The 14,172-nt window shown below is 40.1% G+C and overlaps 1 protein-coding gene across 1 annotated transcript in view; it reads right to left on the bottom strand.

Annotated features, from left to right (window-relative positions):
• Nucleotides 1-5,543, bottom strand: part of LOC147706605 (cell adhesion molecule CEACAM6-like) — a 186,823-nt gene extending 181,280 nt beyond the window's left edge. Inside the window, exon 1 of the mRNA XM_086929637.1 lies at nt 5,039-5,543. Within this exon, the coding sequence (XP_086785763.1) occupies nt 5,039-5,543 (505 nt within the window). The remainder of the gene's footprint in view (nt 1-5,038) is intronic.
• Between the last annotated feature and the right edge of the window lie 8,629 nt (nt 5,544-14,172).

Raw genomic sequence — 14,172 nt, 5'->3', positions numbered from 1 at the left:
TTAGCTGCCCAGTTCGCGTACCAAGACGCGTCTCTACGGCGAAAAAATCGGATTTTTTTGTTTGTTTTTTTTGGGCCCCACGTGGCTTTATAATATCCCCCTCATAAATCCTAGGGGGTCAGAAGGGGTCTACCTTGCCCTCTTTCCTTCATTTCCCCCTTTGTTTTGGCCTCCTCTTGTCTCTCGATCCTACCGAGAGACAAGATGGCAGCCGCTCCGGACTGTTTACAATATTGACAGCCAATCAGCTACTCCTCAGACTCCCGTTACACTGCCGGTTAGCTTCCCGGTTAGCTGCCCGGTTAGCTGCCCGGTTCGCGTACCAAGACGCGTCTCTACGGTGAAAAAAACGAATTTTTTTTTTTTTTTGGGTTACACTGCCGGTTAGCTTCCCGGTTAGCTGCCCGGTTCGCGAACCAAGACGCGTCTTTACGGCGAAAAAATCGGATTTTTTTTTTTTTTTGGGTTACACTAACGGTTAGCTTCCCGGTTAGCTGCCCGGTTAGCTGCCCGGTTCGCGAACCAAGACGCGTCTCTACGGCGAAAAAATCGGATTTTTTTTTTTTTGGGTTACACTGACGGTTAGCTTCCCGGTTAGCTGCCCGGTTAGCTGCCCGGTTCGCGAACCAAGACGCGTCTCTACGGCGAAAAAATCGGATTTTTTCTTTTTTTTTTTTGGGCCCAGCGTGGCTCTATAATATCCCCCTCATCAATCCTAGGGGGTCAGAAGGGGTCTACCTTGCCCCCTTTCCTTCATTTCCCCCTTTGTTTTGGCCTCCTCTTGTCTCTCGATCCTACCGAGAGACAAGATGGCGGCCGCACCGGACTGTTTAGAATGTTGACAGACACCGGAGAGCCAATCAGCTTCGCTTCGCAAAGTTCCGATACGCGAAAAGTTCGCGAACCGGATCGCTGCCCGGAGCGCTGTTACAGATATATATCTTGATTTAAACGTTAATTTCTCAAAATCCACTGAAGCACATATATTGAGACCTAGCAAAGGCACATCGGGCTAACAGTCCCTACAATTTTGCCAAGTTTCGTGGAAATCCATTCAGCCGTTCGGGCTAAAAGTGAGTCCAACCGCCCTATGGAAATTAACATGGGAAAAACGCGTTTTGGGACCCCCCTTTTTTCTCGGCCCCCCCTTGACGAACCCCCCCCAAATTTTCAGGAGCTGCTCAGAAACAAAATGTGCCATTTTCCTGAAAATTTCAGCCGATTCCGTCCACAAACGCCAAAGTTATTAGACATAGAATTTTCAAAAGTCCCATAGGAAAAAAATCCTAACTATATATACCTACTGGCTATCGCCAGTAGGTAATGTATATATATATAGATATATAGATATATATAGATATTTATAGATACATATATAGATGTGTGTATAAAGATGTGTAAATATATTCATATATACATAATCACAGAAAAAACATAGATTTCAGGGGTGGCATAGTTAGCTGGACATTTCACTCGTACAAAACCATAGAAGTCCACCATTATAGTTAGTTCAGCTAATTATAACTTGCGCCCCCGCAATGTACTGCTCATGACGTCACATGTTACATCATTCATGGCATGGTCCGTGACATCGCTGATTACATCACTGATGACATCTCAAATGACACCACTGATGCCATCATCCAGTGACTGTGTATGTCTGTAAAGTTTAAATATGTTTTATATATATGTCAAGGTGTATTGAAGAATCAGTGAGTGTATAAGTGTTTGGATGAAGGATTTACGAGGTGTGTGACTGATTGTCTAAGTCACTGATTAAATGTGTCTTACTGAATGCAAACATTAGTGACTAAACTGTGTGATTGTCTGTATCAGTGTGTCTGTTGTTTTGTAAGCTAGTACATGGGTTAGTCAGTAGCTACATGACAGTTTATATGGGTGATTGATTGTTTCCTGGGTATTTGTAGCCGTGCCTGAGTGTGTGTGTGGGTGGGTTGGAGGTGTGTGACTCTGTGCATAGATGTGCGACTGGTTGATTCACTAGGTGTATGGGTTCAAGAGTGCATTTGGAAACAGCTCTATGACTGGGCAAGTGTATGCATGGGTGTGTTTGTGAGTGAATGGAGATCTCACTATTACATGTGAGAAGTTACATATGTAAAAGGCAGTTTATGTGAGTGATGGTGTATATAAGTAACTATATGTGACAGTGAGTGATTCCGAAAGTGGCTGTATGAATGAGTGTGTACTTGTATCACTGATTATATAAGAGAGAAAGAATGCACTACTATATGTATGAATTAGTGAGGTTGTGTGTGCATAACTGTACAGGTGAGTAAATGGGAGTGTGATTTATTCTTTACATGACTATCTAGGTCTGTGAGTAACTCCATGGATGAGTGGCGGTATGTGACTGTCTGAATAGGTGTATGACTGCATATGATAGTGTTGTATTGATGAGTGACTACATGTATGAGTGGTTGTATGGGTGAATGAGTAGATGTGTGTGTAGACCTAGGAATCAGTGAGTTGTTATGTAGTAACTGGTATTGGGGTGTCTATGGTTTCGAAAATGCTAGTCTGTATTTTATAATGGGTGTTTAAACGTTATATTAGGGTGTGAGGAGGTGCATCAGATTATCACGTGGATGATGTCATCAGTGATGTCATCTGGGATGTAATTTGAAATGTCATCAGTGATGTCACTGACCATGCCATGAAGGATGTAAAATGTGGCGTCATGAGCAGTGCATTGTGGCGGCGCGAGTTATAGTTAGCTGAACTAACTATAACAGTGGAATTTCTATGGTTTTGTACGAGTGAAATGTCCAGCTAACTATAACACCCCTGAAACCTATGGTTTTTTTTGTGAATTTCTAAGGTTTTTTAAATGCTTATTTCTAACTATAACAGGCCCGAAACCTATGTTTTTTTTCCGTGAATTTCAAATGTTTTTTAAATCTAATTTCTAACTACAATATCCCTATAACCTATGATGTTTTTTAAGCAAATTTTAAAAACACGTGTATACTTTTTATAGTGAAAACTAACTTAACAGTAGTCTTTTATAATTTATAGTTATGGTTCGTGGTTTTATGGTATTTATTTGTTTGGGCATTTCCGTCTGTATTTATCCACATACTTTTTTAAATAATTTTATCTGTATTTACTCATATATATTTTGGGTTTTGTGAAAAAATTATTCTGAAATGTGTATATTTTCACATTTATTTATCTGATAAATATGCACTCATGGCTGAAGGACTGACCATTTTTAGTCAAATAAACACTCTTAGATGATAAACTATACACAACCATGGTATTAAAATGTGCATGTTTTCTTATACGAGCATATATTGCTCTTCAAGGCTCTTTACTAAAAGTCTTTTATTGTTTTAACCCTTTAAATTTTAGAATGACAGACTTATTGGCCTGGTACTCATCATTGACAGCATTTAGAATTTCTCAAAAAATAACCCAATTTCAGTTTTTATCTACATTTTAAAATAAATAAAGAGAGGAAAATAAAGACTTTTCTGTCTGTAATTATCTGTAAAAATCAGTAAAAACAGAAAACAAGGAGCCCTACTTATAATTTAACAATGTTTTCAACTTAATTAGCAGTAATTAACATATAATGAAATGAAATAAAAATTGCATTTATATAGCGCATAAGCTACCCTGAGGTCTTGCAGCGCTTTGTCTGAAACCGAAGAAAAGCAGGAATTACGTGCTAGCAGATTGTACCAAAGAGGTGGGTTTTTAAACGTTTCCTGAATGCCAGCAGATTATCAGTCTTTCTAAGCAGGAGACGAAGGTCGTTCCATAACTTTGCAGAATTAGATGTGAATGAGCGACCTCCCCAGCGAGCTCTGTGTATCTTGTTTAAGGTAGCCAGATGGAGTTGGCTAGAGCGCAGGGCTCTGTTGGGGATGTATGGGGTGATCCAAGGATGCATTATGGTTGGGCCCGTCTTCCACATTGCTTTATGTGTTTCTTAAGGACCGGCTTCACAGATTGCCTCCGTGGAATTTGATATAGTAGCCTTGCGGCACAATTCTGTGTGACCTGGAGCTTATTAATTGTGGTCTTTGGAGCTCCCAGGTAAAGAGCATTACCGTAGTCCTGGCGGGAGAGTATTAGTGCCTGAACCATGACTCTCCTCGCCTGGAACGGGAGAAGTGGGAGTATTTTCCGGCGCATCCTCATCAGACCGTAACAGGTAGATGAGGTCTTGGTGGCCTGGACCATAAAGTACAGGGAACTGTCCAACCAGACTCACAGGCTCTTTATCTGTGTCTTGGGGGAGGGAAGAGGTCCCATACAATCCGGCCACAGAGGGAGCAAGATGTTGGGTGCGGGGTTCACTAATAACATGATTTCTGTTTTTTCCCCGTTAAGTCGGAGACAGGAGAGCTCCATCCATTTGGCGACTGCCTCCAAGCAGGGGCCCAAGGTGCTAGACGACCCCCCAGTCTGGTTTAGTGATACCACGAGCTGGGTGTCATCTGCATAGGTGACAATTTTGACGCCAAAGGGATGGACCACCTCCGCCTGTGACCTCATGTAAATATTAAAAAGGGTGGGACTCAGGGCAGAGCCCTGAGGCACCCCACACATGAGTGGCTGTTTAGTGGAAACAATGTCTCCCTCAAAGACCTGAAAGAAGCGCTCTTCCAGGAAGGAGGTCAGCCATGTCAGTGCCGCGCCCGATACCCCCATGCCACTCAAACGATGTAATAAGGTGGCATGGTTACCGTGTCGAACGCGGCACTGAGATCTAATAAAATAATGGCTGCGTTACCTCCCTGGTCCAACAAACTCCTTGTCTCCTCTACTACTGCTAGTAAGGCTGTTGCAGTCCCATGCTGGGGACGAAACCCAGTTTGGGATGTAGAGAGCAGTTGGTTAGATCCCAAGTACTGGACCAATAGGTTGTTAATATGTTTCTCCGCCACTTTGCTCATCCAGGGCAGGAGAGAAATGGGTCGATAGTTGGACAAGTTACTTTGGTCCAGATTAGGCTTTTTTAATAGGGCTCTAACCATCGTACCTTTCCATGGTACTGGGACTATACCTGAGCCAATTGATGCATTAAGGACATCAAGGATTCCTGTACGAATTGTATCGATGACCTTGATTAAAGATTGGGGAGGCACTGGGTCTCTCGGGGAGCCAGAGGTGACTTTGGAAATTATTTTCTCCAAGGAGACATGGTCTATGGGGGTAAATTGTTCCAGCCTGCAACTGGGCAGGGATTCAGAACTGACAGTCTTAGCTATTTCTAGCTTTGCAATATTGGGGGTAAAGGAGGCATTGATGGTCTGAATTTTTTGATGGAAGTAAGTTGCCTGGTTATTGCATCGTGACAGTGCTCCCTCTGCGGAGGCCAGTTCTTGGGGCAGGGTGATCAATGATTTGGCTATTTTAAAAATCTCCTTGGGCGAGTTGGCAGCTATATTGATTTTAGTTTCGTAGAAGTGGGCTTGCGCTGCCTTACTTTCCATTTTGTAGAGACGGACCGCTGTTCTATGGTCTGCTTTCTTATCTAGAGAGTAGTCCCGTCTCCATCTCCTTTCCATCTTACGGCAAGATAATTTCAAGTCCCTTAATCTAGTTGTGAACCATGGGGCGACCTTTTGTCTCTTTATGTGCTACAGCCGTTCCTTGGGAAGGACTAGATCAACAGAATTCTCAATCCATTTGTCAAAGTTACTGCTGGCCTGGATGGGGTTAGAGACCTTTGGTGGTTTGAGATCTGCAAGGGCAGATTCCCATTGAGTAGAGGACAGTTTGGACCATTTCCTACCCCATTGTTTTTTAGGCTTCGAGATAGATAGGGAGCTCCCTGTAACCCAGTTCATTGGAATGAGATAATGATCAGTCCAGGATAAAGGATAGGAATTTCCGTTGTTAATGTATCAACATTACTGTATACATGGTCCAATAGATGGCCCTTGTTATGTGTTGGGATCAATCCTTTTTGTGTCAAATCCACTGCTTGGAGACTCATCCGCAGATTATTAGCCAAGGAGTCAAGAGGGTTATCTAGATGGAGGTTTAGGTCACCTAGTATTGTGTAGTTGGCAGATGCAAGTGCTGAATCAGCGACTAGGTTTACCAGATTAGGAATGAACTGGCCCAGGGCCCCAGGAGGGCGATAGACCAGAATACCCGAAAAGGTGTTTATTGGAGAGAGTTGTAGTGCAAAAGACATACTCTCGCAATCTGACATTGTAGAAGGGGTGATGCGACAGTGATATCTCTATCTGTAGATAATCGCTAATCCGCCTCCTCTGCCGGAAGTGCGATCGACTCTTTTTATCGTATATCCTTGCAGAATGGCCCAGACAATGGTTGGGTCAGCTTCCGGGTGGAGCCATGTCTCTGTTAAAAAGAGAACGTCAGGCTCGTGTTCTTCTATCAGCAGAGATAACTCAGTATAATGTTTGGATAAGGATCTGCAATTAAGAAGAAATAGCTTCCAGCGTTTATGAGTGGAGTATTTCTCAGGAATAGTGTAGTAAAAGTATGACGCAGCACCTATAATACCTGACTTCGAACAACAGCGTTCACAGTTCGATTCCTGACTCCAGCAGCATCTAAGCCCACCACCATGTCACTGTGGGTAACACCTTGCTTAATCTTCCCAATGCCCCGAGCACCCGCACACCATTCCGGGGGTAGCTTTATGCTTTACAAATGGTGGAATTTTTTTAATTTAACAGCATAGTGATGACAAATATTAGCACATTTTTTTTTCTTCTATTGTAAACAATATTTTTTTTTATGTCTTCTTTTTAGATGTTTTTAATCTTGAGAATGCAAATAACACAGTTTACCGGGTGACACTTTTTAAACTCTCCAACGTATGCAGATATTAAGGACCGTATACGTGTTACAATGGAAATCGAAACCTTTACAGCTTCACAGTTTGTAACTTTTCCCAACACGTGCACTAGTTAAACAATTAAAACGTGAGCACATGTAAACTGTAAAATGTGACATCTAAATGGGCGGAGCCACATCTTCCTTCCATAGACTACTCAACAACCAAAAACTATATAAACCACACCTGTTGTGCGAAAAGTTTCGTTTTCGCAAGTTATTTCTCCGTGCCCAATCTGTGATGCAAGTTCCCTTTTCTAGCATTGCATTCTTGTTTTGCGTCAACAAAATATATTCGGGAGTTGTAAGTTGTTTGATTATGGCATAGTAGATATTTATGATATGTAGGTATTTGTCAATATTTAAACATTTATATGTAGAAAAAAGTGTTATTCCATGTTTTTGTCTTTTTTTCTGTAACGTCATCAGCTTGTTTTCAGAAACAGACAGATTCCTGCAAACATTGCTCCTTCTCTGACTCCTTTGAGCTCATATACTGTGACGTTGTATATTATAATATTGACACTGTAGCAGGCAAAGCCCAGGCTTATTTAAGTGACGCTATTACACCATCAGCTCGAAGTAAAATCCTGTCCATGAGACTAATCACCCTTGGAATCGCAGATTTTAATCCTGCGTGGGCTCGCAGAGGGGAAGCCACTAAATGCAGACTCTGCCCATACTGGAGGTAATCATGGCTCCACCTTCTATGTTGTTGCCCCAATCTTATCAAGGAACGAAGGCGATTACTGCGTCCAATTTGCTCCACCAATGGAACAAAATCCTGTAGCGAAGTGTCAGCCATGTGTTTTTCCAAGCCCAGCACGATGATCCTAGCTTGACTGGGGAAATGTATCCATCATATCTGGACTGCCTTAAAACTAAATATGAACGAAATAAAACTCTGGAGAAGAACATTACAAAACCAGCGCAAGGGTGTTGAGGTGGCCTAGTCCATGCATTGATGCTTGTCTGCACTTCCAACATCCTGTCCAGGAAAGCCCCTCTCATTGTTAATGGTCTAGAGGCCAAGGGGAATGAATCACCTCCATAAACACAAACTCTGGGGAAGATTGACTTTGGTGTAACTTGGGGAGGGGAGTCAAACTTTTTTTATCAAAACATATTTTAAACCCCTGTTACAAATTACAGTTTTTAATTATTTGTTCTAGCTGCAATATGATGAGCACTTTTTACTGTAATGATTTTAATTAATTGTACATTTAATAATACATTTACAAAATATTGACACTGTACTTGACCTCAGAGGTGTTGGTGACCCATTGGCGCAAACCCTAAACATTTACAATCAACGTCACCACCTTCCAGTTGTTAGTCTTTTTTCCCCTTAAGGATCATATACTGTTAATATATATGTTATAATATGAACAGTCATGGTGATCTCAGTGGAGTTCATGACCCTTCGGCACTAAGAGTAAAGATATATAACCAACGTCACCAGTTTCTGGTTTTTAGTCTGTTCCCCCCTTTTGATCTCATACTGTGAATATGTATATTATAATTTTCACAGTCATAATGATCTCTGAGGAGTTTATGACCCATCGCCATGAAGTTCAAACTTTTCGACATCCCAGAGAAAAGAAGCTCAGAAAATAATTGCCACTCGAAAGTATTTTGTTATGTATCTTCTGTTCTATAGATAGCTTTATTTTCCGTTTCTTTTTTGTGTAATAATGGTGTTATTCGCTATAGTGTAATAGACTCGTATTGTTACAGAAGAGGAATTGGAGCTTTGTTTGCACCATCTGTAAAACAGCTTACGAAACAGTAGAACGTACTTGATCAAATATTTTTTCAGTGAGCATATTTTATGAAATTGCAGTATAAAAAAATATAGCTTTCATACATACTTTGATACTTTAAATATTTGATAAACCCTACATTTCTGAATGTTATTTTCTAATTTATATTCTTCTCAGTTGCCGTTCGTATTCATGTTCTCCCTATTGAATATATCGGACCAGTACTGTATATTATACTAGTATTATCCTATATATTCTTAAATGAGTATGTGATTTGTTAGCGGAACAGTGTGCGACCTCTAAGCACTACGACAGAACGTTCCAGAATTCTACAAAATACAAATTTGAAAAATTATAATGCATACATTTCTATCTAATATGAAGTCATTTGTGTTTAACAGTTTTTTACTTGTTTTTCTGACCTCTGATAATGTAGTGCGGGAGTGTTTGTTGTAGCACTTCCATTCTACTTTATCTAAAAGTAACTGATGCCCTCTTATTTTAAAAAGAATATGGGGCAACACTTTTACAAACTATAGCAGAAAAAAGGAGGGTGTCACCATGCTTAACTGATATTTTATGAAATTCTATTTTTGTTTGTCACCCCTTTGAAGTATATAGCATCAGTTTCCGAAGAAAGTGTATTTTTAATTGTTAATAAAAACTGTTTTCAACCTAGACTGAAATTTTTGCTGCGCAACCGCACCTCCCCGTCAGAAAAGTAAACACCACATTATAAGTAAATAGTGCTCCTGGGAAGTATCCCACCCGCAAATTTGATTAAAAAAACACCGCAAGACACTGTCATTTTTCCGCCGTGATTTGTACACACCACAGCAATTATATAAATGGCCCTTAAAACAAATAAAAAACAATTTTTACCTTCACAATCCCTGTCCACCGCCTTGTGACCAATGTATAGAGTTAATAGTGTTCCTTCTCTCCCCTCTACTACTTTGTTTTCCCATACTCCTTTGGAAGTGCGTCACAAAATGACTGACAACAGTAAACCGTTCCCACCCAATAAGGAGCAAACTTGCACTCGGAACACGTTAGCCAATAAAATGTCCATGTGTTTCGCAGAGGAGGAGGCAATGCCTGACAACACTTCTACTTTTAATGCTTCACAGCCAATGAACATTAAGCTTCGGAAGGTCCCGCTTGGGACATGTTACCCAATGAAATGTCCCTAATACTCTGCGGAGAGGTAAGAAATTGCTGACAACACTTCTACTTTCAATGGTTTACAGCCAATCAACATTAGGCTTTGGAAAGTAGTCCTTGGAACACGTCAGCCAATCAGATGTCCCTACTACTCCGCGGAGGGGAAGTGAATGGCTGGCAACACTTCTACTTTCAATAGTTCACAACCAACCAACATGAAGCTCTGGAAGCTCCTCCTTAGAACACGTCAGCCAATCAGATGTCCCTCCTACTCCGCGGAGGGGAAGTGAATGGCTGGAAACACTTCTATTTTCAATAGTTCGCACACAACCAACATGAAGCTCTGGAAGCTCCTCCTTAGAACACATCAGACAATCAGATGCCCCTCCTACTCCGTGGAGGAGAAGGGAATACCTTGGAACACTTCTACTTTCAATAGTTCGCAACCAATCAACAATAAGCTCAGGAAGGTCCTCCTTACAACATTTGAGCCAATCAGATGTCCTTGCTACTCTGCGGAGGGGAAGTGAATGGCAGGAAACCCTTCCACTTTCGATGTTTCACAGCCAATGAACATTAAGCTTGTTGTTGGAACACCTCAGCCAAATAAACATTAATTGTGTTCCACGCACACATACAGAACACACCCTCCCACATATTAATTAATTTCCTGTAACAAAGTGACTCTATCTGTCATCAAAGTGAACACTGCATAATAAATAAACATTATTCCACATTATATTAAAGAAAGGCCGCAATATGGCGCATTGTTGTTTTCCCAGTTTAATTTCCACAGCCTACTGCACCCACCTCCCAACATGAGGGAAGCCCAGCGGCTGTGGTGGCCCCAGCGAGCCCCTGCTAATATTTTTTAAGAAATGCTGCTGGGATACAGAACACTGCCTACCACATATTAATACATTTTCTGTAACAAAGTGACTCTATCCGTGATAACAGTGAACACTGAATAATAAGTAAACATTATTCTGCGTTACAATAAAGGAAGACCGCAATACGATGCATTGTTGTTTTCCCGATATAATTTCCACAGCCTACTGAACTCCCCTCCCAATCCCAATATAAGTGAAGCCCTAGGACTGCAGGGGCCCCAGCAAGCTCCCGCTATTATTTTTTTAACAAATACCCCCGGGACCTACCCCACCCAGAGGCCTCAATAAAATAAAACATGGGAACCCGCGACCCCAGAGCCAATTGCGTTGATTTTTTTTTTAAATGATTTTTTTTGCCCTCGGGGTCCTTCTGGGACCCCCTGAGCAGGCCTAGGGGGTCCGGGTGTTTCTACCCTGCCCCCTTCTCTTGCTTTATATCTTTTTTCTCAGTTTTCTGGTGACTCGCTTCTACTGAGTCACAAGGTGGCTGCCAACACTTCCTTGTTTAGAGTGTTGGCAGCCAGTCACAGTGAAGCTCGTGCTCGGGACTTAGACTCCCCCCCCGGATATCAAAACTATTATTTTTCAATTTTCTCAGCAAATTCTGAACGGATTTACACCATTTAAAAAAAAGTTCCTTTCTGATCCAAGCACTGCATTTCTGCCAAATTTGGGGTAATTCCGTTCAGTAGTCTAGGCTGTAGCCTTGCACAAAGTTTCCTATGGGAAAATTATTTTTTGATTCTTATTTTTTGAATTTCTCAAAAACTACTTAACGGATTTATACCATTTAAAAAAAAGGTAGCTTTCTGAACCAAGCTTTACATTTTTGTCAAATTTGGGGTAATTCTGATCAACAGTTCGGGCTGTAGCTCATCGCAAAATTTCTAATGGAGAAAATGTGTTTTGGGGCCCCCTTTTTGTGTCAGCCTCTGCTTGACGAATCACCTCCAAACTTACAGGATAGGAGCTGATCTGGATAAACTTATTTTGGAAGAATTTCAGGAAGGTTCGTCAAACGACGCCAAAGTTATTAGCAAATCAAAAAATGCTTTTCCTATGGAAACTAGGTTCTAACTATAACTACCTACAGGCTACCGCCAGTAGGTATTATATAAACCTTAGAAATTCACTGAAAAAAACATAGGTTTCAGGGGTGTTAGACTTAGCTGGGCATTTCACTTGTATAAAACCTTTGAAATTCCCCCGTTATAGTTAGTTGTAGTAACTATAACTCGCACGCCCGCAATCCACTGCTGATGATGTCACATATTACATCATGCATGACATGGTCAGTGACATCACTGATGACATCACTGATGACATCTCAAATGACATCACTGATGATATCACTGATGACATCATCCAGTGAAAGTGGTTTGGTTCGTTATTTAACCCCTTCTCTCCGGGGTGTTTTCCCCCCGCTGTGTGTATCATGCTATCTCTTGTTGTGTAAACTCCTACATTAGTTGGTTACTACCTATGTGAAAGTCTACATTAGTTATTAATTAGTTAAGCGAGTATTTGTATGGGATAGTGAATGAATGTGTGTGTGGTTGGGTGGGACGTTTGTGACTGTGGACAGATGTGTAAATAGTTGATTTAGTAGGTATATGACGTTAAGACTGTATGTGGAAACAGTTGTCTGGGTGAGTGAATCTCTTTATGGGTGTGGTGATGAGTAAATATATTTCTCAATGATATATGTCCAACAAACTAAAAATATAAAAGGCAGTGTATGTGACAGATACTTTATATAAATAAGTATACATAATACCCAGTGATTGTATGATTGATGTATGGATAACTGTATACTAGTAATTCTGATTTCATAACACACTAAGTATGAGTTACTATCAATATGAATAAATAAAGTGGTGTTTGTGTAAGTGAGTAGCTTAGTAACTATAAGTATGATCAATTGTTTGCATAATCGAGTAGGATGTCTGCATAAAGGAATAGGATATGTGCTGGTGTGTAATGTTGATGTAGGTATATAAGTATATTTAATAGCGTTCTATTGACCTTTGTTAGCATGTATGAGTGAATCTATAGGTAAGTGTTTAGATGTGTGTAGATGTAGGAATCACTGAGTGGGTTTTTAGAAAATTGTACTGGTGTGTCAATGGTTTGAAATATGGTACTTCATATTTTATGAGTTTTGAAAGGGTATGCTACTGTATGATGAGGTGTATTAGTTTATCACATGGATAATGTCATCAGTGATATCATCAGTGATGTCATTTGAGATGTCATCAGTAGTGTCATCAGTGATGTCACTGACCAAGTCATGAGTGATGTAATATGTGACATCATCAGCAGTGGATTGCGAGCGTGCGAGTTATGGTTAGTTCAACTAACTATAACAGGGGAATTTTAATGGTTTTATACGAGTGAAATGTCCAGCTAACTATAACACCCCTGAAACCTATGTTTTTTTCAGTGAATTTCTAAGGTTTTTTAAATGCTAATTCCTAACTATAACTTGTCTGAAACCTATGTTTTTTCATTGAATTTCAAAGGTTTTTAAATGATAATTCCCAACTATAGCATGTCTGAAACCTTTGTTTTTTCAGTGAATTTCAAAGGTTTTGAAATTGCTAATTCGTAACTATAACATATGGAAAACCTATGTTTTTTTTGTGAATTTCAAAGATTTTTTAAATCATAATTTTTTAATATATTTATTGTTTTTTTTTATATTTTCTAACTATATTTCTCTTAATCATTTTATTTTTAGATGTTATTTTTTAAATTACATTACACAATTTTTTATTACATTATTTTACCTAAACATATATTTTTTCCATTATTATATATTGTTCATAATATACTTAAATTATATGTATTTCTTTTTTTCTTTTTTTTTTGAGTTGTGCACCGTACAAACACCTTGCTCGTTTACTGCGCAAAACGTGTCCACCATTTTACGGTCGTTGTGTAGGATCTGAGTAGGGTGCCCGGCGGGTACGACTTCTCCAACGCGGTTGCTATACGACATGTGTGCGATGCCTGGCGCATACGCGACATGTTCATATAACGTGACGGGCGCATGACATCATATGCATAGCGAACGCGGTGGGTGTGCTGCTTCCATGTTTTTTTAATGTTGATAAACGTAGTTCTACATATTTAATATAAATATTAAGAGAAGAGATTTTCTGAGGTTATTATAAAAATAATATTTTTAACTTTCTTAAAAAGTACATCACTTTTTAATGCAATTTTGCGAACTCATGATGGGCGCGAGCACGATGCAAGCAGGGTGCGTATTGAGTGTCCACATCCTACCTGCATCCTACGTGTACCCCATGTGACTTTAAAAACAGAGATTTGATTTGTTCATTATACTTCCTATTGAAACTATCATAGGACCCCACCCATTTCAATCACTCTTATTAAAACATTTCTGAGGGAAAGACCTCCTGAGAAGATCTGCTGCTCTTTCTTTTTTGGAGAAGAGATTCATTTAAAGATACTATGGCTCCTAATCCACCATCATCCTC

Source organism: Lissotriton vulgaris, chromosome 7, assembly GCF_964263255.1.
Source record: "Lissotriton vulgaris chromosome 7, aLisVul1.2, whole genome shotgun sequence".
In the NCBI taxonomy this organism is placed as follows: domain Eukaryota; kingdom Metazoa; phylum Chordata; class Amphibia; order Caudata; family Salamandridae; genus Lissotriton; species Lissotriton vulgaris.
Note: the sequence above shows the minus strand (reverse complement) of the source record. Positions and strands in the feature narration are given on the sequence as shown.